Below are 27,059 nucleotides of genomic sequence, written 5' to 3'. Positions count from 1 at the left end.
GAACTTTTCCCTGTGTTGTGCATTTCTTTTACTGTAAGATTTTCACAGCAACAATCGACACGTTAGAGTGAAAATGAGTTCTTTAAATAGAAAGAAAATGTGTTCCCCAGAAAAATGTGCACAATAAGCCTCTCAGCCTATCTATGATAATTGCATCATTCTCATTAAGAGTCCACATTCATATTCATGAAAGGTGCATGTGCTAATGATAAAAATTTACAGCTCAGGAATACATTTCATCACACTCTCAGCTCATTACAATGCATGCTGTATTTAAAATGGTTCCCTTTTAAGTTTTCTCTCAAATTTCCAGCTTGTGGTTTGGTGGAGGCAAACGTCTAGACAGAGTTGTGCTTGGGGTGCAGGTGATTAAGCAAGACAAAGGACTTAGGCTATGTTATTCCCCAGGTTCCTTCCTCGTCCCTGAGGTTTTCTAAATAAGGTCTACTGAGGTTTGATGCCACAAAGAAGCCTGCAGCTCTGTCGCTACAGATCACAACACAACAATTTTGCAACAACTGAAAAATGTCACTCAATATGAGTTGTGGCGTAAAACTTTCCTATTTTTTGTTTGCGAGGAACAATGGCGTGTCCTGCAAGGGAATGTGGCTTCAGTGCCTCTCTGGTTGTGCCACAGCCTGCACTGTCATTGTAATGTTTGTGACATCAAGTGGACAAAGCTGAAACTGCAAGCACTCTTATGCGTTTTTACTGGTGAATGGAAAGTGTATGTGCCATTCTCAGACTCGGAGTGCTAAATAAGAAATACTTTAATATGAGCTGTTTCTTACTAATTACAGAATAATAAGTGTTTTTTTTTTTAATAAAATGTGTTTGATTTGTATAAAAAAAAGGAAAATCAAAGTTTCAATACATAGACAAATCAAAAAAGTGTTTTTACATGTAAATATGAATTTGTGAATGAACAGTCTGTTTATTCTCTTTTCACTTAAAAATAAGGGTGTAACGATTTATTATAACAGCGATTCACTAAATTTCATAATTTGTGATATTTGATTCAATTCATTGTCAATTTTGGTTCATCTTGAACGGTCCGATTTGATCTGATTCACTCATCTAAAATTGATCCAGTACATCTTTAGCCAAAAATTCCTCCAGTGTGACTCAGAGATAAATACCTGGAACTGAAGAGGACAGGTGAAGTTTTCCAGATTCCTTGTATTTCTTGGAAGTTAATCAAGTGTAAACTAAATATGTATACAAACAAACAAGTAAACAAGAATTAATGTCAAATCCATTCACATTTTAGTTTCATAAAGTTCAGCCCACTGTTGTTTTTCCACATCAAAATAACACAAATAGAACATTCTACCAAACTGTGTGGTCACATATCTTTACAAAAAAGTGTTTCCACACATTGGATTGTAATGATGTATCTATCACTTTTTGCTGTCATCAAATGTCTGCTGTGATGCACTTGGTTGTTTTTATGTTGCGGTAAAATAAACCGTCTGTGCATCAATCCAAACTGTACATTTTTCTATATCGATTGTAATTGATTTATTTCATTTTAAAATGTTTTTTTTAAATGGTATGAGTCAATTAGATTCGATTTGATTAACAGCTTGCCCAAGACAGATCGATCTGGGTTTGCAGGAATATAAATCGATTCCTTGATTAAGTCAATTAATCGTTACACCCCTACTTAATGATGTGAAACTTTACTTATAAATAACCACTTAATCTATTATGTCACATAGAGACATTAAGACAATTAAATGGCTGTGTTGTCACCTTAACCCTTTAGTCATCCACATCAAATCCTTTTTTTTTTCCAATGGGGATATAGCCAAGAAGGCTACACTGAAACACTAAAATGATACCTATTAAACATCTGCTATAAATAAAAGTAAGACAAAATATATATATATATATTAAAAAGAAAATCAGTCCTTCTCGTTTTTTACACCAGCTCTAGTCTGTCAGGGGTCGTTATGAGGATTAAGGGTAAGCTAAAACCAAGTGGCGAGGTAAATCCTAACTACAGTGTATTTGCTACTTTATAATTCCAACATAGCCTGACTTGTGGGGAGAGAGGGCATGCATATATAATATGTGCACTCAGTCATGTTTCTTCTGGAGTGTTTTTCCATTAATACTTCACAAAGGCTTGACCTGAATTTGCTCAGTCAAGCAACTAGAGGCTTAAACTACAACTGGGAGAGGTTTCTTTTGTGTCCGTGGACATCACTACATGTATGCAACCAAGTGCATGTGTGCGTGTGCATATATACTGTGTTGTATAGATATCCATATGTGTTACTCTGTTTGGAAACTTGCAGCCACTATTTATAAGATAATACATAATTATAAGTTTTTCTCTAAATTCTGTTTGCTTTCACATAAATGCAGAAGTTTGCAATGGACCCAGAAGTAAATATGATCAGGGTTAGATCTGTTCTACTCCGTGTTTCTGGGGTACAAAAGCAGTTGGAGTGCAGCATCCATCTTTTTTCACAATGGTTTACTAATGTGTGGAATCGCTGTGGCTCACACATCGATGCCGGCACAAACAGGTATGCAGGTGAAAAAGTTCACGGGAAAAACTGTCAGAAAAAGGATTAGAAACAGTGAGAGGTGGCGCGGAAACAGACAAAGCGACAAAAGGCGTGACATTAAGCAGGAGATAGCAGACAACAGCTGCTGGATGTGTGTGGAAACACAGAACTAAATGTTGCGGCCTGGCAATGAAAATCCCTCTGTTGCAACGGCACACAACAAACCAAATCCATTCCTGCATTCCATTTACCGCGCTCTGCTTTCAGCCCTGAAAAAAATACACCTTTAATGTCACAGTCTGAGAAAATGGTAATAACATTTCAGAAACAAACTTGAGCTTTTAGTTGTCTCTTTCAGAAGCCCAATTTAAACACCATTATTATCTGGATTAGCATAATTAAGCAGTCAAAGGAAAACACTTGTAGAGCTTATTGGTGTCCTCTGTGTCATGACTTGAAATACATATTTAGTCTAATTATAAGAAAATATAAGAACGCAGGACTTTAATAGACTGTTGTCATGGAGCCATTTCCTACAGCAAATGATATAAGTGATGGTGGGCAGCTTCACAGCAATTCTGTCAGATAATCTTAAACAGATCAATACTAAATATTTTTGTTTCTTCCTTTAGCTAATCAACAGAAATGTATTAGTTTCCATTTTACAATCTCTACCTACATTTTCTTTCTTAAAATCAACAGGAAAAATGGACAGATACCTTCTTTAATAATTCATTTTGATCTAATTCTTATAAATGTTCATGCAACTAATAGAAATGTTTAAGCTAAGTCACTAGGAAAATAAGTCTAAATAGAAATAATCTCTAGGACTATTGAGATAAAAAATGAAATCTTGCCCAAAAAAGCGGCAGCCAGTAACTGGAGCTCTGACCGTTTACTTGTTTTTTGGTCATCATTAATAATGCAGCTCCATTTACACTACAGCTTTCCCACAAAGGTGTACCGCTGAGATGGGATTGTCTCTTTCCATCAGCTTTTAAACCTAGAAACGTGCAAGCAGCATGAATGGATGCGAAGGCATTAATGTGTGAGGGCATAAGAAAGTGTCGGATGAGGTGAGATCTTTTTGTTACTCGAAACTCAGAGGTCAAGCATGACTCATGAGATAAGTGCTGCTGAGCACTAGATTTGGAAGTGAGAGGTGGTGAGGGCTCGAGGTGAGATGAGAATAAGAAGGTGAATAAAAACTCACCACACGTGAAGAGAAGGACCTGCATGATTCTCTCTCTTTGCGTGAGATTTGAGGGGAAAAAGTCATTAAAAGTATAGAAAAACAAATTTATCATTGACTGACTTTCTGTCAAAAGGGATTATTTTCTCATTTATGTAAATTCTTCTTTTTAGCCAACTACAGCAATCTTCTGGTTTGAGCAACAAAAGCACAACACAGGGGCAGTGCTTATTCCAAAAGGTTAGCAAAGTTTCACATGATTCCTTATTCTTCTTGCTTTCATTACAAAGCCAATCATTTTTGCCATGGTTGCCTGATTTTATCATTATCAGGCAACAGTTTCCATCTAGGAACTCATCAAAGAGGTTATAAAACAAATCTACTCTTTTATTGGGTGAAAATAGTGCTGAAATGAACCAGATGATATGTTTGTGGCAAAATAATTTCTGTGGAAAGAAAATACCTTCGACTGGTCACACGAGTCAACAGCAATGCAATGACTAGATATTTATGAAACCACACTGTCTGATCATTAAATGCGGGTTGTCTTTTAATTAGCTATTTACCATTGACATTCTTCATAATCAAAAATAAATAGGCTGAATTTTCTGGTTTACCAAGTGAAATGAGGTCTAAACTTCTTTTGAAAATCTAACTTTTTTAGAAATTTCTTACTAATAATACTAATATTTTTTTTCAAGGAGGATATTGTTCAGACAAGTTTCTGAAAGATTTCTTTATTAAAAAGAGAGGATATATTACTTACTATTTTCCATGCTCCGTTGGCATGGAAAAAGATGGAACAGCTGTCAAAGTTGTTAGCACTCTCTTGCAGCCCATCATCTATTAGTCAGTGTTAAGTCACATTTTCCATAAACTAGAATACTGGGTTCCAAAAAAAATATTGATGCATTATTTTCTTTATTTTATCAAACAGTTAGCAAAGAAAGTTTCAGTTTGTTTTGCAGGACTTGATTATTTATTTATGGTAGGGACTCTGTTCTTATGGAAAAAGTAAAAAAGAAAAAAAAGTCGGGTCCACTCATTCAGGTGTAATTTTAGAATCAGTTTCCATCCATTTCGACTGACCTTAACTGTTTGATAACTCGTGTGCTTTGGAGTCTCTCAGTGGCTCTGCTCGCTCGACAGTCATGTATCCTCTACTGGCACAGGGCTAGCGGGGCATGATATTTGATCTGGTTGGGTGACGGCATATGTACACATGTGTTTGATCTTAGCACATATCTGCATATGATATTTTCAGAAATGTTCACACCACACAAACTATCCTGTCTCCATGGTTACACCTGCTCTTTCAAAATTTCCCAATGATCCAAAAGAAAAAAAAATACATAAAGCAGAAATATAAAGAGAAAGTATGATTTTTTTTAAATGAAGATTGACATGCTCTCATCTTTCATTCCAAAAGTAGAAGCAAACTCTGAAGAGCCAAATGAAAAGCCATAAGAATATTTTGTTTTCCACTGTTCCAATTGTTCATAGCCTAAAAGAAGGTTTAATGCTATTGTACTTTTTTTTGTCAACTGGTTTGAACAATAAACAAACAAATGCTGCAGTTCCTCAAATGACCACTAGCTCAATATTAGAGGCACGATTTTTAATTGGCAGGTGGGCGGAGGCCTAGGTGTACAAAACAAAACGCTCACTTCACTTTGTCCCACCAAATTGGTCATTTTTGTTACATTTGTCTAGGTCGGCTAAGTAAACTCTAACCCATCCATTTTCAGAACTTGCTGAATCCCCTTTTGTGATCACAGGGCCACTGGAGCCAGTCTGTTGCAGGACCACACAACTACACACTCCCCCAGGAACACATAGGGACTATTTAGTCAAAGTGCCCAGGGAAAAACCCATACATGGACAGAGTGAACACGCATACAGAAATATTCCAGCCAGGATTTGATCCAGGGCCTTCTCACTGTGAGGCAAGAGCGCTAACCACCGGCACCCACAGTGCCGCCGTAAACTCCATCCAATGTTCATCCCAATTTAGGCTTAAATTTCATCATTGAGAATCCAAAGGTTAATCAGTAGATAACCAGACAAATACATTTATATCATTCATAAGTAAAAATAATACTTGGAGTTGCTGGTGTGGTTTGATGGTGCTGTTTCATGCTTATGAGTGGTAAGGGTGTTTTTACTTTTACCTTCAATTCTGAGAGTGACTGATAGCCAGGAACAGTTGCTGCAAAACAAACCCAATTCATTACTTTTCTATTACCATGACTGACAGCTGCTACTACCTGAGGTGTTTAACTGTGGTTTTATACCTGGAGTTAATATTAGACTCTTTGATTGTGTCCAAGAACTGTGGTAAAAGATAAATAAAACATATATCATTTCTGTTGTTTTGCCCCAAATCCTTTTTTTTTTCGACTAAATTATGTATTTATTTTTACCATCCTGTTAAAAAAAAACTTTGCACTTAAAAAAAAATATAAACACTCAACTTTTGTTTGTTTTCGCTCCCAGTTGTAATTAGATGAATTCAAAAACAAAAACATTTTTTACAAACACAAAATTGCCCATTTCTCTCAAATATTGTTGACAAATCTGTCTAAATCTGTGATAGTGAGCACTTCTCCTTTGCTGAGATAATCCATCCCACCTTCCAGGTGTGCCATATCAAGCTACTGATTAGAAAACATTGATTGTAAATGGAATTGGACAGAGTGACCCCTCACATTCAAAACAGGAAGTACCTGCTGGCTCCAAGAAGCCCAAATAAGACATCTCAATGTCTATGGGGATTTGGGGAGGAATGAACAGCTATTACTGTATATCTTCCAATAGCGGCTGGTCTCTACTGAACACTAGTCTCCAATAAACACTGGCTCTAACATGTGTTCATTAGTCTCTAAAAGTGGCTGGGCTCCTTTGAGATTGTGGCCGGTCTAAGGCACACCTGTGCAATAAGCATGCTGTCTAGTCAGCATCTTGATAAAGGCACACCTGTTATGTGGGCTGGATAATCTTGGCAAAGGGGAAGTGTTGTCACAGGTTTAGACAGATTTCTGAACAATATTTGAAAGAAATGATTGCCAGTTTCAGCGTTCAGAGTAGATTGTTTTTATCAAATCAAAGAAAAACACTGAGAATGCTTATTTCATTTTACCTCTAAAGCAACTGTGAGAGAACCACTTCCATAAAAAGCATAAAATAGCATTTTGTTTTACTCAAACTATGTTGTTATAGAATCAGCATTCAGGGAGCCTTTTGTTTTTAGTGGAGACATTTTATATATTAGATTTAATGAAGCCAGATGATTAAAAGTATTTGTTGCCAGTGTGACCCTGTCAAAGTCGTCAGTGGCTCAATTATTTTGGGAACCCCCAGCACACACAACCTCTGTCAAAATCGGCATTTTGAATCCTGGTCATGTTTTAGTCATGCCTTCAAAGGTTTTTCTCCTGGCTGTGATTAACATGCAGCTTCAATCAAATGTTAGATCATGACCATACACACATCATTTGAAAATCAAAATGATGTGTGTATGGTTAAGTTAATGTTGCTTCTGGTCATGTTTCCATTCGCTGTGTGCTCAGGATGATCAATCTGATTCTAAAAGTGAATAACCATACAGTATATGTTGTTTTAAACTTATCAAGTAATAGTTCAGCTTCTGGGAAAAGAAGCTTGAGCAGGTCAAAACACTGAATGTACCTTCCACACAGGATGGTCTGGCTCTGGTGGTACCAGCAACCTGTCCTGGGAAGCAGGAACACTTGACGGTTTGAGAGCGTTCTTCGATCTTGTTCTTATTGCAGCAGCGATGGACAGCTACCACCTCGCACGTCCCCTGCTTCACCTGATATGATACTACAAGAAACAGATAGAAAAGGGCAGAATTCTTTGCTATAAACATACAAACTTTTCAAACGTCCTTCATATATGCATTGATACAAATACTCAAGTTTTTTTTTTTTCTTCTTATACACTGCAGTCCTTTTCATGGCTTTTTGCTTGGTTGATTTATGTGGATGAATTCAGAAAAAGAAGAGCAATAGTATAGTAATTTCTTATTTTTAAATATCATCCATTTAATCAATGTGCCAGCATGCGCATTTATGAGAGAAATCAGACGAGAGCGTAAGCCACTGTTCTAATATGCCCAAATCCTTTAAATCCCTCAGTGACACCCTCTACTTTTGAATCTGCATCTATAGTTGTTTTGCTTTTGTTGCTTTGAGTGTATGCGTTTCTCCTCAGCATTTTGCTCTGCCCATTTGCTGCTGAAAGTAATAAATTATAGGGTAAATGCATTTAATCTTTGTGCTATCTTAGATGACCCCACCCTTACTTTGATGTGCTCTTCCTACCATGACAAAAGTGGATAAAGGTGAAAAGATTTCATGTAATCCATGGACACCAGTGAAGATTTCAAATCATTGAAGAAAAAAGGTTCAGAGCACTGTCTAGTGGGTCTAGATGACCCAACTCCCAAGTTAAAGTGCCTAGGATAGCACAAGGGTTACGTAGAGACTTACAGCACCATCATTGGCTTTTTTCCTGTCTCCTTGTGAACCCAAATCTGTTAATCATAACGTTTCTCTGACTTTAATGTCATGAGGTCATGCTGAACTTGAAGCCAATTAAATCCAAATCTTGCCCCTCAGGAGCTTTAACTTCTCTGTATGACACTTGAATTTTACAGATGTGATTCAGAGTCATTCCACTGGAGCAGAGCAGCAGCCTCCACATTATTTTATGCAAAACATGCAAAAGACAACTTAAATCTTAACTTTATAATATATGCTTGATGTACATAAAGCATGCCATGTTTAAGGAATTCAATTTTTTCTTATGGCTTCTGAATGGGATCCAGCTGTCTAGTCTCCCCTTACTCAAAGCTTGTTGTGTACTTCCGATACGCTGTCTCCCCCTTTTTTTCAGGCAAAGTAAACCCCGCAAGCGACATTACAAGCTACCTATAAGCCTCTTTATACCTCTGGAAAAACCTTAGTTGAGCTGCGCCATCAGCCCAGATTTTATTTATGTACGTGACTTTAGCCAGACTCGGAAACTTTTCACGCGTAGCTGGATAAGCTTTGCAGGCGGACACATAATGTTTGTGTGTCCAAACACACACACACAGAGTGCACAAACAGTACACACTATGTAGAAGTTTCCATTTCTGCAGGCCATGGCCCTTCTCATCCTTTCTGATTTAAAGTTTGTTTGTTCTTCTCTCTAGAGAGTGCCATCAATGATCCCTGGCTCTCTGAGGGCACCCCCTCCACTATCATCCCTCTACTTTTATTTCCGTCACTCCTCTATCTAAGGCTCTCCTGAGGCTGGAGCAGCTGCCAGACTGCCCCAAACGCGCACTCACACAGATATAAAGCCTCCATCTACTGATACAAATCAAGAATTAAAGTAAATGAAAAAAATATATATAATTTGGTGGGACAAAAATTGTCTGTGCATCAATAATTTTAGCAATAATTGTCGTACAAAAGAAAAAATGAAAGCCTTAATCAAGCTCAATCAGCTCCACTTGTTTAATCCTTCATTATAATTACTCCATGCTGACAATTAATTCATTACTATTACCGAAATGTAGCTTCTCAATCTGCTGGTCCAATCTGAGAAGCAGCCAGCTTGTTATTGAGCATAGAAGGAGGAGGGAGACGGAGTCAAACAGGTGGAGGAAAAACGATGCCAAAGCCAAGAGCGAGAACAAACTGCAGCTCGTTTTTTTGCTGTAATGAGATGAGAAGGAGCGCTGGTCTTCTCCCTATACTGTCCGTATCAGAAGTGTGCAGCGGTTGCTTGTATTAAAAAAAAAAAGCAAAGCTCTTGAGGATGGGTGTAAGCAGTGGATGATACTTCTACCTGAATTTCATTAACACTTATCTTGTATTTGTGTGTGTGTGCATGCCTTTGGTTTGGAGCCTAATTAAAATCTTAGCAAAGCATGTATTAATGCAAATGAAGTAAACTCTGCCAAATTTAAGATATAAGAGCAGCCAACAAGCTTCTTTGAAAGGATTTCTGTTATTTACAGAAAAAAACCTCCATTGGGCTTTTCGTAAGGTGTACACTTGCAGCTTAATGAAAGAAAAATCCAAGGTGCTTTTTAAAGTGAGTGCTTAAAAAAGACTGCCTTCTCTATCTCCTTTAAAAAGGATGCTCAAAAACATCTTCAAAATGTATCAAATGATAACAAAATGGCCTTCGTTAAGGAGCATTACCTCTTACTGCAAACAGAAAGAACCAGACATTACCAAGCTGACAGCTTTACTAAGTTTTTTCTTAGAAATAATTTGACTTCAAAATAAATGAACAAAAAGACCAATAAAACTGTATTAAAACTAAAGTTTTGAAGTTCAAAAATGTTAAACAAAGTCTCACATTTAAATAAAACTATGTTCTTCTCTGATAAATTAGTGTCCAAAATTGGAGCAGTCCAAAATCAAAACAGTGGGAAGTTTCTTTGTTCTTTGTAAACTTGTCCAACCCCATTTGGACCCCCCCTCCCCCGAGTGTAACCGGATAAGTCCAGTTATCTCATAAAACTCCCAAATGTTGCGTAGATGGATGAGGGAAAGAGACGCTGACCTAAATGACTCAACTTGACCCAAAAAGCCTTAGCAATTTTTTTAAGCCTTCTGAACATAAGTGTTATAAACCCACAATAAAACATTTGAAAAATGAAGCAGGAAGCATTCAGGACAGATGCACAACTGGTGCCTTTCTTCTAACCAAATATAGACAAAAAAATACATTTCTACTTATATGTTGCTGCTTTTGAAGAGGAGCGTAATATCACGGCAGCTAGCTTTATTTAGGAATCAGGCCAGATCTTTATTTCTGTAACTGGCAGCTGGTTCATCTCTTACATTTAGACATTTCTTTTCTACTAGCAGTGATGAAAAAAAAGCTGGAGCCTATCCCAGCTGTCAGGACTACACTGGTGTGTTTGGTGAGTTAGAATATTGCTGTGATTTATTTTCTTGTGCCCCAATGAAAAAAATGCAAAAGTAAAAATTTCTTTGCGTAGGAGCTGACACACACAGCTTTACTTATTTTCTTTCCCGCTCTCTGACTTATTGAACATGCGCTGTGTTGCATGTTTTTGTGTGCCAGGAAACCATGCTAGGTCTACATGAAGGGGAGGATTTTTGCATAAAGAGTGGAGAAGCACGCCTTAATGGTCAAATAGTCTTTGATTGCAGTGACAGTAGAAGTTTTATAAACTGTTTTCTACAAAAAAACTTAAATTCTCAAGATTTATGAAAAATTTGTTTTTGGGTTTCTTGGATTAAACACACAAACCTCTTATTTGTAACAAATGCTGACAACAAAATTGGTTGCCTATAGTTGATTAAAAATAGCAGAACTAAAATAATAGCAAAAGCAGGACGTGAGAGAAGTATCGCAAATGCACTTTGGGCACTTCCCTAAATCAGGCACTGTTCACTGCACGGTTGACTCAAAGCTCCTCATCTGCTAAAGATTTGTGTGTTGAGGAGTCAGCTCCCAGCTATATACACAACAGTGTATCTAATGTCTTGGTGTTGCCTTTAAAGCATTCTGTTATGGCCATCTTAGTGTAATAGAGCCTAACACGCTGAGATGAAAAGAGTTCTCAAGCATGGCTAAATGCTTTTATTCCTGCAGCAGGAGGGGGGGAGCTGGTATGTCGATGGGCCGTAACAATAGCTGGGTATTCAAGCTACCTTAAACTAAAGGGTTAGCCAGGCGATTGATGTATTCTGACAGACACAGGCGGGCAGTAGTATGGTACAATTTATCGAAAAGGCTGTGTCTTTTTTTTTTCTTTCTCTGCATCAATCTTTGAAAAGCATGTCCGACGCTGTGAAGCAACTCTGACAAAGGTGGCAAAGTCAGTGTAGAGGTGACACAGTTTACACGCGTGACAAACGCACAGGGAACTTTCAATCGAGAGGAATTACAAAGGCTGAACAACATGGCAACAAAGTCAAACATGCATTTCTTTCTTTCTGTTTCCTTCTTGCTCTCTGAGTTCTCACTCGTTTACCTTCCTGTCCCTGCCCCTCCTTTTCTGGGTCTTGCTCAGCTTATCCATCCTCCCAAAGTTATCAGAGTTTAACAGGCCTCATTTAGATTCATGCTAATTAATATTGGAGTTTGCAGGTGAACGCTGCAGTGGAACAAAATCCATCTCCAATAAAAAAACCTGCTCACTCAACCTTGGCAACTTTGTATTTATTTCTTGCAAAGACAAACAGATCTGGAGCGAGGAAAGTCATTTGACATGAATGAAGAGAAAAGCAAAAAGTGATATAAAACAGAAAATACACACCTGTTTAAAGTTATCTGTAAAGTTATCTTTAAACAGGTGTCAACATTATTTTCATTATTTTTTTTGTGAGTTAGAGGCAGGAACCTGAAAACAAGCGATTTTAAGAAATTTTTAAATGTGAGCACGTGGCATTTTTTGACCTACAGAGTCACCTTGTGGTAGGAAATGGTAAAGCACCAGAAGGTAGTTAAAAATGTAAAGTAAAAGTCATTCAAAACCAAAAAAAGACAAATGCATCCAGCAATTATGTTCTATTTTTAATCTGAAGTTTCTGTGTCCTATTCAAATTCACAGCCAGAGGAACCTCCAACAATTAAGGCAACCATTAAAAAAAAATGCTTGGTTTGGGTGGGGGGGGGGGGGGGGGGGGGAGTGAGATATTAAGCAAGAGTGAAATGAAAAGTGATCAATCGCCTATCCTAACCTTCACAATCCACAGGCCCTTCAATTAGCAGCGTCCCTGCCGTAAGCAGACGCATTTCTTTTTGTTGAAAGGAAACTAAAACTGTCAGTCACTGGACAGACTGGATGTTTTCAGTGAGTGATGGTTTTCTGTGTCGCATAAAGGTCACCCTGCAAAAACAAGAGCAGAGAGAGTGGAGAAACTGAGGGGATAATTAAGGAAATTCTCATAATTAAGTGTGAGGAAGGAGAGCAACGCTGGAGGCGTCCTCCAACAAGCTGAGGCACAACAGCTGCCCCTGTTGTCCTCCACAATGATATTTATAAACCAGAGTTGGGCATTTTCAGAATGAGGCTGGCTTTTCTCTATGACTTATAGAAGGAAAATGAAAAGCAGGTTCAGTGCTGAAAGTCTGAGTTAAGCCACAGTTGGCAATATAGCAGCTTTGATGGTGATTTTCATACCTCAGTATAGGGGAAGGGGCATTTTGGTCAAAAGAGAAGCTCCAGAATGATGCATTTATTTTTTGGCATGGTTGATTATAGGCATTAGGATTAGAAAGTCCATTGGCCCTTCAATATAAACCATGAAGCCTATTTTATAGCACTGACACTCACTAAGAGACAGACCTCTAGGACGCAGCATCTCTGATCTCATCCTAATTGATCTATTTGTGTTGAAAACTCAAGTGCTGTTTGTTTCTGTATGGACTGGATCACTCAAATGGAGTTTCCTTTGCATCCACGGCTTAAAATGACACCTTATCTCAATTCTGTCAGACTGTAAAACACAGCAAACTGTGTCTACACGGCCCCTTCCTGCATGATCTCGATGTCTCACTCAGCGGCAGGCTCAAGCAACATGTGTTATTTCTCTGAAGTGACAGTGTAATTAACCTTTCGCCGTGTTGAAAGCGAGGTTCAGATCAAGAACTGGTGTACCTGTCGGTCCCCGATGGCTATGGTTGCCAGAAGACACTGGTTCAACCCAGAGCATCACCAAGGCAACGAGGAAGGCCACCTGCCAAGGCCAACCTGACCTTCTCCTCAGCTTCATCCTGAGAGAGAGAAAGAGGGGGCAAGGGGCAAACAGGGAGGACGAATAAACATGTACAGCTTTTTGAATTTAAGAGACACTATATAAAACAGAACAGTAAGCAAAGATAAGACACGATGAAAACACAAGAAATCTGGAGAACACAATAGATTAAATAATTTAAAAAACACTTTTGTTTACTTCTACCAAAGGAATAAATCATCAAGAAGAATTTTCACACAAAAATGTTGGCTTTTAGTCTAAATAACATTATACACCTTAGATGCAATGTCATAGGTTAAAACTAACCATTATTAAAATGAATACATTATTATATTAATTATATTTCTTTTTATGTTCTTTATAAAAACAACATGGTTTGTAGAGCAGTTTGGGTCATTATAGGTTGATTAAAAAACATACATATTAACAAACAAAAAATCAAATCAGAAAATGTGTTTTTCTGGTTAAACATCTTAACAGTAATAACTATTTGATATTTTTGTGATTTTTCTTTGTGTCAGAAAACATTTATTTTCCTTCTTTAAAGACCCACTCCAATTAAATTATGTTTTTGGTATTTTAAAAATGTTTTGTGGCCTTTTTCTCAGGATGGAGGACATGTGTAAATTAATATTAAAATTGCATTTCTGAGTATTTCTTTATTCAAAGGGTTGTGAATCAGGAGCAGAGGAAAAAAGGTTTGTCTGAAAAAGCTTGTAGCTGTGACGTGGGACCTACATTGGCGGCCTACAAGCTCTCTGCTCTGCTCCATTCCAATGCACCCGCTTGCAGACAAAAAGATCCATGTACGTCTTTGTTTTCCTCGTCTGAGCTGGCATCTGGTTTAAAAACTGTATGGCTGGATAGTTCCAATATTGCTCAGCATTCTTGTTGCACCAGTCAAGTTAGGTTAGGGCTGTGAGGGACTGTAAGCTAGTGGGAGAGAATGTAAACAAAGGGATGATTGAAAATAGGTGCAAGCTTACACTGCGCCAACAGCCCCGTCTACAACTCAGAGGTGAAGTTTTGATTAACTCCTTTCGTTCTGTGGAAACTACTGTATGTGCGAGAAAATGACAGTGTTTTTGATTTTGTCTAAAATTGGCATACTCATAATTAAAAGACCACTGGGAATACTTTTACAATAGTTTAAAAGAGGATCAGAGTGGGACTTTGAACTTTTATCACATCATCTATGTGTTACGTCTCTCCCTGATGTTCTGTTTCTCCTTTGGTCTTTTTTCTACTTTGCACCATTACAAAGAGCACAGGCCATGTTTGCATTCACTCACTTCTCAAACCTCCTTCTCTTCCTCTTCTTCCTACTTCTTCTCCTCCTCTTCCTCGCCTTAAACAGATGACGCCTCTGGAGGAAGGAGGTGAAAAGGAAATCTGTCAGAAGGGTCTGCCCCAGGGTTCCATAGTAGTGGCCTTCACTGGCCTTATGCGAAGGTCTGCATGTGTATGCATGTTTAAACAGACACTAGCACACACACACAGACACACACACACACACACACACGTGAGGTTGAAGATGTGAAGGCCTAGATTCTGTCAGATCCATTGTTTACAATAGGTTCACCTACCCCAAGGCAGAATGTGATCCCCATTCTAGACATCACACACTGCTGCTTCTCCCTCACAAATACTCCAACACACTATTATGAATACACACACACAGCCTCACACAGGGACAATCGCACACATGTGTATGACAAACTCTACACTGAACTGCTTCCAAAATGGGTATGCATTGGCGATAACTAAACATTTCCTAGCTGACACACCTGCACACATTCATACACACACTCTAAATTTGCACAATATTTGCAAGGTAAATTCACAGCCCATCAAAGAACAGCAGGACAGGCTCTTCCTAATTACAGCTGAGTGGCAGCTTCAGAAGTTCTGCACTTCTACACACTTTTAGAACCGCACACAAAGTGAATTACCATCCGGCTGTAATGGTGTGTCAACACTTCTCCCTTTGCAAAGAGACCAACTCTGCAGTCTAAATAAAAGACAACATAACACACTAATGACAAAACTCCCCCAAACCTTCATTATTCATCATAACTCATTGATATTCAGCTCAGTCTGCTAATAGGCTAGGAAACGTCCTGGGAAGGTGTGAGCTCAGACCCAAATCTCCCAACAGTCATTTGTGTCGCGCCACTGCCCCCTAGTGGGGAAGAAGTAGATAGCAAGGGCTTTCAACCTTAAGATAAATTCTACAGAGAAAGGTGGCTAGCAAATTAAGTCAGAGTAATATAGCAAATGGTTAGTGTTACAGTAGCTAATATCTAATAACTTTGTGTCACTGTTAAGAGAAAAAGGAGGGAGGACACTAAATATTCATAATCATTCAGTCTTCAGTTTTCTTTGTTTTTTTCCTTCTTTTTGTTATTAGTTTTTATAGATATATTTATTTTAATGACCTGCCCACTGACTCCTGTAAGCACATCCTACCTCCACATTTCAGTGCAAAGTTCGAATGAGTGTATTTATGTGTCAAGAGGCGTGTCTGTCTCATTCCAGTACAATATATGAGCGGTGTGTGTGCAGAGAGAAATGATTAGGGATGCTGCACAGCTGCACTGAAGCCTATTTCTTATTCCCTTTTTAAAGACTGAGCCATGGCATGCATTTTTATCAGCTTTGTTCTCTGATACACTCATTAAAAGAGCACAGTTGTGCATGCATGTCTGTGCACGTGTATGTGTGGTCCCTAGATTCAAGCGGCTGCGACTCTCGGGATGAAATGTCCCATCCCGTCATTAATAGTGCCGATGTCACCTTTACTCTCCCTCGCACCACAGACTATGCTTCAAAGCATATTAATGCCTTAAGGAAAATGAAAAATGGAAATCTCATGGGGCTTATGTTCAGGTACACAAGTGCACACTTTTTTTTTCTTAAGATCAAGTAACTAAAATGGTTCTTATAGGGGCACCAGGATAAAAGAAGAAAAAGAGAGCTCAAACTGCCATTGTGTCTTTTAGGAGACTTCAGATTTGGCAGCAGCAACAACGCTCACTCACACATTTAGCAAATAGGCCACAGAGATGCTGAAGATTATCCAAGAGCATCAAGTCTCCCTCCCATCCAGAATTATCCCTCTTTCTACATCATCCACTCCATCTCCCCTCACTGTGGGTCTCTAAGGGCAGCAGGAATGAGTCGTGTCATATCTTGCAGTAATCGCACAGGACTGACACAGAGGCTCATCGACATGCAACAAGGCAATCCTGCCATCGCCACAAATATATATCAGTGTGCCCTGCATCTGAAAGGTATCATCTGCTTCCCTTCACGCGCCCCAGCACAATCACAAACACACACATTTGTTCAGTTATTCATGTGCAAACAGTCTCTGACCTCATCTGCAGCATCAGAAAATACGTTTGCAGAGCATCGGAAATAAACGCTGTCTGCCTGATAAGGCTGTCAGTTGCGGAGATTAAATGATTTGTCGGGACAGGAAGTTTCAGATTAACAGGACTGAGGAGACTAAGAACTGCGGCATTATTTGATCACCCCAATCCCTCCTCTTCAGCATTATTTATCTTTTCCCACAATGGACAATTTTTTTTTCTAAAAAGAAAACAACGCATATCAACTTTCAAATTCAAATTCCTTAATTTTTCAACAAACATTGGAAGCACATAGCATGCAGCAGTGAGAGCAGTTAGTTTGGAACAGATGAAAGTTTCCTGACTAAACATATCACAATCTTCAAAACATTCTTACTACAAGTGTTCACTTGACCTGGACTGAAATGAGTCAAAACAGAACATTTCTCCTAACTTTAGACTACATTCTTATTTCGAGTTGCAGCTCCTAGAGATGTTTCTTTGCTTATCTGCTCTGCCTGATGCAACCTACTACTTCTAAACTTAGATGTTTTTACACTATAACAATGTTCCAGCTTTACTTAACAGAATATCATTTTACTCTTGATGAAACATTTGACCACCTATTAAGTTGAACCATCCTGAACAGAAGTTGTGTCTGCTAAAAAAAAAAAAAAGCTTTTTAGAGAAGATCTTGAATATATTTAATAACAAAATTTATGTCTGGAACTCTACCACCATAATGGCAGTCAGTGCTGAACCCAAGTGGTGTAACTTTCAGACTTTGATCAAAATAAAAAGGCAAAAGAAGAATTGCATTGATCCCCCCAAAACAGAGGGGTGTAATATGTCCAGCTTCAATGTGGATGTGTGAATTAAAAAAAGGAATTGGCTTGAAGACCACACAGGTTACACCAGAGTCGTCCTGCTGGGATTCGCTCTGCCCAGACACATACCAGGCAGACAGAAAGCATGTCGGTGTAAAACAAAGTGCATCTCTTCGAGGCAGAAAGATATTAAAAATGAAACGGGCAAACGCATAAAGCGCCGTGAAACCTCATGTGGAGCGTTTCAGATTTCTGCCGATATGGACTATATTAACATTCAGCCAGGGTGGGTTATGGTGCTGCTTCTTGCCTGCTTCCTACGCTTCCAGTGCAAAATCTATTACAGCACATTTGTTGCTTTACATTTCTTTTGGGTCGTTGGTGAACTGCTGTGTGCACATGAACAAATGCACAAAATTACACAGACCCAACAAACACATCTGGTTCCTGGACTTTTCAGATGTCCCGGCTTTGTATGTATTTGTGTCTTTACGTTCTGCCTGTTGTTTTGTCTCTTTTGTTTGCTCCCCATGAAGTGCATCACTATAGGTCTCTGTTTTTCCATTTCTTTATGCATGCTGTTGTTGTTTCTCCCCATTTACTGAAACATCCTGGATACAAGTATCTGCTGCTCCTCCTACTTCCTTTTTTAGACTCTTGTGTAGATTAGCAACACACTGATGACATATCTGAACAAAAATTCCATGAAATTATGAAAAGCAGCCTTAAAAAATAACAATGAATGATGTTAAACTCCAACCAGGTTATAGGGCGTCATGAGGTAAAAACACTGTGCCTAAACTCTTAAAATCTGAAGACTACTCCTCTTTTCTTTCTGTTAATAGAATGGCAAGCAAATTCAAAAGAAAGATGCTCTGTGTGCTGAAATTGTTGAGACAGGGAAAGAGTTGTGAGTGAAAGTTTGAATTCAGGACCATTACCAGGCTGTGGTATTGACTGCAGAGTTCAGAGAATGGCCTTGGCACTAAGGTACCATTACAGCTCAATTGATCTGCCTGCACTTAAGTCTAAATCCCACCTTGTTGCACAAGCCATCGTCTCAGGATCCGTTGACTGAGAAATACGTGTGTGTGTATGCATGCATGTGTGTGTGTATGTATGCATGTGTGTGTGTATGCACGCATGTGTGTGTATGCACGCATGTGTGTGTATGCACGCATGTGTGTGTGTTGGAGGGTAGGAAAGGCAGAAGCAAGTTCAATAGTGTGGAAAATATATCTTTTTTTGAAATTGTTTACACTATTTTTAGACTTTTAAGGTTGATTTTTGTCTCTCAGCTGAACTCATCTGCATTTTCTTATCAGCCTCTCTGAATTATGAAGTGAAATTCACAAAAAAGGTGACCGGTCACTGCCAAGAGTCTAGACTCAGCTCCATGCAAATACACCAGCAGAAGTAAAATACATTCAAAGTAAAAGTTTAAGTTATTTGTTCTTTTCTGCTCTAAGCATAAAAACACAGTCTCATAAACTGCTGCATCTATTTACATCATAAAGACCAGTTGTGTTAAAGGGCTGGCTGGTGTCACACAAATCTCATTAAAGCAGCCTCCTCATAAAGAAAAACAATAAAACCTAATGAAAAGACAAAGCTGTTGCTTATTTTATAGAAAAAGTGCAGACACTAATAGCCTAATAAACATTAGCCCACTAACACAGTGTGTTTGAGTGAGAGGAAGCCATTTCCCTGCGTTCTTATTAAAAGCGGTTTAAAGCCCTGAAAGTCAGCACATAACAGAGTCTTCTGACAGACAGAAGCACGGATCAACCCATAAATCTGCCGCACTCTAATAAAGCAATGATAGGCCAATAAAAGTCTGTGTCCCTCAGCTCTGGAATATGGATGGAAAGGTGAAAAGGAAACACGAGACTTTTAGATGCGCCTCACCCTGGCCCTGCTTTTCTTCTCATCTTTGCATATGAATCGGCAAGATTTATGTTTTATTTTGTTCCTTCTGCTAGCACGACAGGGGGCAGCTTGCATTTCTGGTTAAACAAGATTGAATGATGTAATTTGTTTTTGCATCATTTAATCTTTAGTTTTGGTCCACACGTTATCTGCCATTGTGACTATTCTGCTCATCTAACTGCTTTGAATATAGAAATGTACACTCCCTTGCACACTTACTCATAATTGTGTGCATAAAAGTGCAAAGATGTTTTTTTAAATGTGTTTTTTCACTCTAGATCTGCTATTTGTCTAACCAATGATATCTTTTGGTGGAAGCTGATATCTGGTAAATGTCCTTTAAAACAGGTGAGCACAAAGATGCTCTAACCCAGTCTTACTCAGTTACTGCCTTCATTTGAATTGAAAAAGAAAAAACACAATAAGAAGCTGAGAGTTTCCAGCAAATCTTTGTGGCATTTTTGTTAAAAACATCTGAACTTAATTTACAATATTTACTGTCCAAGGTTGGATCAATGGAATAAGAAAACAATCTTTATATAAAGCTGGTTTTAATTTTGCATGAGCTTTAGCCTCACTATATGTAGTGACTCCTTTGAGCTGTCAAACAGAGGTGAACCCACACTCGCTCAGGTCCAGCTCTGCACCTCATGACACTGATACCAACCACATATATTTTTAATTAGTGCACACATTTTTGCTCATCTTTTTTTTTCTTTTCTTTTTTACATTCACCACGTCTCTCATTTTCTTTAATGAGCATATGCAAACTTTCACATCTGAAAAACACAAGAAGGTTTTAACCCTTGTGCTATCTTAGATGACCCCCCCCCCTTCCATTGACGTGTTCTCCCTACCATGACAAAGGTGGATAAAGGTGGAAAGACTTCATGTAATCCATGGACACCAGTGAAGATCACAAATCACTGAAGAAGAAAGGTTCAGAGCACTGTCTAGTGGGTCTAGATGACCCAACTGCCAATGTTAAAGTGCCTAGGATAGCACAAGGGTTAATGACACCTGCTCACTCTGATGCTGGTGAGCAACTGGTGCACTGTCGCATTATCAGTGTGCGTGACGAACCTGCTGAATGACAGAGAGTGCTGCCTGGCACAAGAAGGGAAAGGAATGAAATTTAAGAAAAGGAGGGAACTAAAAATATGAAAGAACTGAAGAGGATGGGTAGAAAAACATGACAAAACAAAAAAAAGTTTGGCCTGAGAAAAAAAGAGAGGAGGAAAGAAACAGAGAAGTCAGGAAAATGGAGTGTGTGAGAGCAAAAGGGAGCCAGGAAGCCTAATCAATTGTTCATTTTAAAAAGTCACTGAGACGTGTCAGCGGTGTCAATAAGTGAATTAATTTGTCTGTGAGTCTGCGGAGCATGACACCGTTGCCGCACTCCCCTCGGACGAGCAGGGCCTCTAACCCTCACTCACAGTCTTACAAAGCAATTCCACACAGGGATGAGGCAAACATATCACAAACGGACCTCGGAAACATCACGCAATGATGCCAGTGTGAGGCTGTCCCCTTCCACAAACTAAAACACACGAGGACTTTTGGTGAATTTCAAGACTTCAGGAGTCCTTTTTCAACTCATATCCACCAAAAAAAAAAAAAAAGATGAAATCAATCTTAAATTGAAGGGTAGTGAGATCCTACATTTAATTGAAAATGATTCACATGTTCATAGACATGAAGGTTTCATGAATTTAAAAGGCCAATGAAAAGGCTTTAAATCTTTAAATTGTAAAGACACCAGCACAGAAGCTTTGCCAAAAACAGCGTCTTTGAGCAGTCATCTTTGGGAGATGCTGTCTTTTAAAACCAATGTCAGAAGGACCTTCGGTTGATTTTTTTAATTATAGAACCTCATCTTCAACACACGTTTGGAAATCTAAGACTGAAAGATTTCACCTGACTACCAAACCTCCGAAAACAGAGGATTTTCTGTTACATGTCCGATCAGTCCTGATAACACCAAAACTATGCCCTGAATTTTCTCCAATTTCTTTGCCCTTCCTCTCCTGTCTCCAGCTCTAAGGCATCTCCTCCTCCAGGGTTCAAACCATTTCCCCCTTAACGAGCTGTGGTATTTGTTTGAGGTCTGCCGTGATGACCACCCCAGGCTCCCACCGATGGCTCTGCTGTTCTGCTTCCTCGCCTTCACAGTGGAGCCAGGCAGCAAAGCACAGCACGGTCACAGCTTTTCATAATCCCGCAAACACACTCTCCCGCTGTCGCTCATGGTTACCGGCACATCTGCCAGCTGCCAAAGGGACAGGACCGGGGACGTGGCGTCTCTTCAAACAGCACACACATCCACGCATAGAGACGCAGCAGATTGCATTCAAGGTGATAGAGCACTATAGGAAGAAACTGTGCCTGTTCAATTACAATCATTACTATCACTTAGGGAGATTTGTCATGGTCAAAGTGAGTCCGCTCTGTGAGAGAATCACCTTGAAGCTTGTAAAGGAGTGTTATTTTCACTTTGTAACTATACTTTTAAAACTCTCCTTGGTGTGACAGAAATGAAATACTCTAAAAGTCACAGCAAGAAGTTATTTGTTTTCTAACTCTAAAAATGTTCCTAAACACAATATAATTCACTTTAGCCATATATAAATTATGTGTGTTAGTGTTGAGGATGATGATGATGATGAAAACTGCTGTTTTGTACATAGAAGTTCAAACCTGAGTAAGCAAATAGTGTAATACAGGAACACAGGTTTCACCCTTCCCTGCCACAGGTCCTGACCTCGGGCCAGCTGTGGTTTTACCATTTTGACAAGAGACAAATACACACCACACTCCAACTCATTGATCTCCAGCCCTCCCTCCTCCATTAGTGTCATGGATCTTATGTTTGAGAAGACACATCGGCTCCGTTCTGTACTTTTCTGTGATTCTGGTTCCTTGAGGGAAATGTTTTCATTGCCGCTGCATGACTCAAATGCTCACTGTCTGGTTCAACTTTTTTGTTGCACAAACATTGCTCCATCCAGTCTTTTTTTTTTCCTGATATCCTCTCTATCCACTCGTCACAGTCAGTCTGAGTGATTTCTAAACTGTTGGGCTGCTGTCACCTTTCCAATCCTATTCACATCCAATTCCTGCTCGATGACATCACCCAAAAAAACATGTCATTCAAACAGAACAACATTTAATTCATACTCTTTTTACTTATTTTTCTCACAAATGAATGTATTGGGTAGAGTTCTTGGTCTCATGACACTTGTCATGTTCCCTCCTTCCATCACTCATAAATATATCAGCCTCCCTTGCTCTGCGTTTCCCTTCTCACCACCACTGCAGCCACGACTGTCACTTGACTGGGTCCTCACACAAATGTACAAACCCTTCCCCTCCTCCTCACCCACTCTCATTCCCTGGATATCGTCTATGTGGGAGTCAGATAAGAGATTTATAAAGCTTAAAAAGGCCCCTGTGGATAACAGCTGGGAACCACAGGAAGTGAAAAGAAGGGATCAACGGAGGGAGGAATTAACATGTGCTATAGAGTGTTTGTGTGTGGATGCTGCCCTCACACAGGTGTCAGTCCTAGGGTCTGACGTGTGAGTACGGATGGCTGGGGGAAAGCCCAGATTGAGTAATCTCCCTGAGATTAAGAGTGCTCTTCCTGTGTTAATGTGACTGTCAATGAGAATGAAGTCCATGGTCTGATCCTTTTCTCCCTGCCTCTTTTTTGCCCATCTCATGTCTGCCCCGATGACACCACTCTCTGCTGAGTATCCAGAATGAAGGGTGTAATTCAACTTTCCCAGAGCAAAGAGTGAGGAGGAGGAGACAAGGATGACTAAGAATTACAACACCATAGGGGCTGGGCTTCATCACTGCGTCCATTAACGTGCACCAAACCAGACACAGAGAGAGGGAGTGAAGAGAAATGTGTTGGCAACACCTCCCAGTCTCTGTGCGCAACGCGCCTGTGGAGCCGGCGAGCGCATGTATCCAGTCTTTCCATCCACGCATTGGAGGAGGCGCGTAAAAAAGAGCCAGGTCAGCGCATCGCTCTCAATAGGTGCCGCACAGCATCTACTCCTACCGATTGCTTATTTAATCCCATCCAGAGATGAAACACTGCATCGGGATCCAGAATAATCTCCCCGACTGCGCGCGCTCAGCACAGCCTTTCTGAACCAACACTATATGTAACACCTTTTACACAACAGCGGTGATCAGGAAGGTCTGATCGGTTCTTTATCCTTTAAATGCAATCACTTTGTTCGAGAAAACAATCTTTAACTTGCTTCATCTCTTATTTATTAAGAAATAAATGCATGAAAAAAAGTCTCGCGGTAATCCTTTGCTCTTTTCATTAACCTATTGACACAGAGATTAACCAAAAAAGACAGCGAAGTTAAAAAAAAGAGGTATATAATCCGACACAAAGAGAAGGGAAAAAACACCACCTTACCCAAATCTATAACCTTGACGGCATGATCACTGGGAACTGTAAAGGATCCAAGTGAGTCGTTCGATTTCTGTATCACTTTGTGTTTCAACTCCACTGATTGTGTTTTCCAGACTAAGTGGGGCAGTCGTTTTAAGCATCTTGTAAAGATCCCGCACAAATACTGCCAAATTCAGAAAAAAGGGGGGCAAAAGGCGACTGAGGAGGGATCTTAGGCTAACACCGGAGAAGCAGCCCTTCTAAACCAGGTGAGTAAACAGGGTTTGCGCGGAAGCGAATTGATCCGATTTTCTCGGTCTCGATGATCTTGGCGAGTCCCATGTCAAGATCAGACTGAAGAAAAAGTCGCCAGAAGTGCGTTAATTCCCCCAAAACGGCATCAGGCAGGCACTCCACATAAGTTCATTCCCCCTTATGCGGGTCTGTCACGCAGAGGCGCCTCAGTCGCTGGAGAGATGCTGATGAGAGTGATGGTACAGTGATGAAGGACTGATAGTTGCTCTCCCGTCGCTCCTCCCGAGCAGGGATCGATTGGACATGAGAAATGCGATGAGAGCCCGTCTTCCCAATTCAGAGCACGTGCAGCAGCGCCCGCCCAGTTCACCAGCGCCCCCGAACACCCCTTTACTCCCCACTTATGTCATGGAGCCTGAACTGTGGCTCCAATGAGGGATGCGATGCAGCTTTTTTTTTTGTGCTTGTTTTAAGAGTTTTTCTCAATAAGTTTCCAGCATGGCACAGTATGGAATGGAAGGCACGCGCCCACAAGTTCTCAGCTGATTTACAGACAATTGATGGGAAACTTCTGAATATTACATGCAACCACCCCTTGTTGTGTTTTTTGAGGGAGGGGGTCCAACAACTACACGATCACAGACTGTCAGAAAATGTGCACCAATGCACATGACACAATCATACTCCCCCCCCCCCCCCCCCCACACACACACAGACACACACACACACACACAGACACACACACACGTTTTTGTGTTTTACATTTGGACTCACACAAAAGCGCGCGCCAACAGAGACGTTAAATGCGGTCCGATCACCTCCACATCTCAGTTACGCGTCAGGAGAAAGCGTATCAATGAATCCAACCCATAATACTGCATGTTGATGGCGATTGATAGCTTTGTGCCGTATTTGCAGTCATTAGGACTCAGAGGAGGTCGATATCCACTAACGACCAAAAGGGTGAGGGATATCCAATCCGTTCGAATGTCTCCCTTGTTGTCTCGTCGCCTACCTTGCAAGGGCCCACGCCACGCATCCCGCTTCAAGGGTATAATTTTAATCGGGGGGCAAACAGGAGTAAGTGCAGTTTGAAAAAGCAAGAAGACTGTTGCGGCTGCTGGTTAAAATCGCAACTCCTTCTGAGACTGCTTTTAACAATTTAGGGGCAAAGTGAAAGTCGTTCAAAGAAAAGTGGGAAAATATTTATCAGCTATTGTAACTTTGCTTAAATCAATTTCAAATCGATCTGCCCGGCTTTGAACAGAATCTGATTGGACATTGATGCAGGTGTGCTAGTAGCCAGCAGCGCGCGGCTCCAGGAAAGGTTTCAGCACCGCGGACAGCTCCGCCGCATCCAACCAGCAGGGAGATAGAGGATATGGAAAAGCGTGCCTGCCTTTGTACAGCAAATCCCATCTGCAGACAAAACAAATGTGTTTACCCATGTAAACCATGCAACAAAACAAGTAAGGTAATCTTCTGAGTCTGATCCGCAATTGGCTGTACCTACAACCCTGAACTTGCAAGTCTCAGCGGGGCTTGAGGCCTTTATCTTAAAGTGATGCAGCTAATGGATGCAACAACCAAAAGCACTTATCTCATCTGCTCTTTGCCAGCGGAGCCAGATCAGATCAACACAAACTCCATCGTGTGATGTGGACACTTTTCTAGACAGTGATCAACAAAGTGAAATCTGATTTAGTTGTTTTATAACTCCTGTTCCTTTTACAGTCTTTTACTTATAGGATGGTTCAGTTCAGCCCCAATATGGCAGGGTAAAGACTGCAGACTGGGGAGCCTTATGGCGTCTCCTGTGAGAGGTGTAAGATCTCATCTGCAAATGTTCTCCCAATAACTGTTACCCAGGGGAGAAAAAACACTGGGGAAATATCTGTTCATAACCTGAGGAACAGTTCTTCCTCCTGGATCGATATTCCCGCATTAAATCCTACTGCTTATCTGGCGCCTGCAAATGTGGCTATGGTAAGATCAGCGCGAGGTAATTGATTTATCTGAGTTCACGGGTGAGAAGAGTTTGTCTTTGGAGATAAATGAGTTTATGCAAATAATCATGTTAAAAAAGTGCACATGGGGATGACAGTGGGGTCACCTTTGGGTGAATTTAACTAGACAAACCAAGCAAATTTGGTTAAAAAACATAAAATATAGGAGCAGAAACTTCAAGCATTTCCCAAAAGAGAGGTCAGAGAAAAAGCTGGCGGGGGTTTCTTTAAAAAAGCAAAGCTTTTATTAACCCAGGGTGGGAGCTACTTGCAGAATTTGAAGTCTTGAGTGACTGCTAACAAGGGATCTGATGACTGCACAGTTTCTACTGCCAGTAATTACACTCAAGTCTTTATTGAGAGTCACTCTTTGTTGTCCTGGCACCCCTACAGTTGTTTATCGAGGACGCCCAAGTTAAGTAATTCCATATTTCTTGAGGATGTATGTGGGGGAGCCATTAGGCCTCCGAAATCCCTCAAAATCTCCAAGAGAGGTTGAACTAAGGCCTGAGGCAAACAATGTAAGGCGGAGTTGTTAGTATCTGAACATTTTAATATTAACCACTAATTACATGGTTGAACACTCATCCCCTGCAGCCAGGAGTGCAGACAAAAACCACAAAGACCAATGTTCATTCACCCAGTTTTTTTCCAATACTTCACGCTCAATGTGAGAACGGTTCTCACTCTCCTGTATCTAAACTTCACACATGTTCTGCATTAGATCCATTTAGTCCCCTGATCACAGACCCCCATTTTATTTATTTATTTTTTGGTGTAGTACAGAGATTCTTTATTTCTTTATG

At 40.0% G+C, this 27,059-nt stretch overlaps 1 protein-coding gene across 1 annotated transcript in view; it reads right to left on the bottom strand.

The window, feature by feature from the left end:
* The window catches only part of LOC110015128 (chemokine-like protein TAFA-2), a 91,006-nt gene extending 66,391 nt beyond the window's left edge, over positions 1-24,615 (bottom strand). The window contains exons 1-4 of the mRNA XM_078948013.1: positions 24,017-24,615; positions 14,759-14,832; positions 13,370-13,485; positions 7,399-7,554 (exon numbers count right to left, since the gene is read on the bottom strand). Coding sequence (XP_078804139.1) covers positions 7,399-7,554; positions 13,370-13,484 — 271 coding nt within the window. The 5' untranslated portion in view covers position 13,485; positions 14,759-14,832; positions 24,017-24,615. The remainder of the gene's footprint in view (positions 1-7,398; positions 7,555-13,369; positions 13,486-14,758; positions 14,833-24,016) is intronic.
* Between the last annotated feature and the right edge of the window lie 2,444 nt (positions 24,616-27,059).

This window comes from Oryzias latipes, chromosome 5 (genome assembly GCF_053564925.1).
Source record: "Oryzias latipes strain Hd-rR chromosome 5, Olatipes_Hd-rR_3.1".
Taxonomy (NCBI): domain Eukaryota; kingdom Metazoa; phylum Chordata; class Actinopteri; order Beloniformes; family Adrianichthyidae; genus Oryzias; species Oryzias latipes.
Note: the sequence above shows the minus strand (reverse complement) of the source record. Positions and strands in the feature narration are given on the sequence as shown.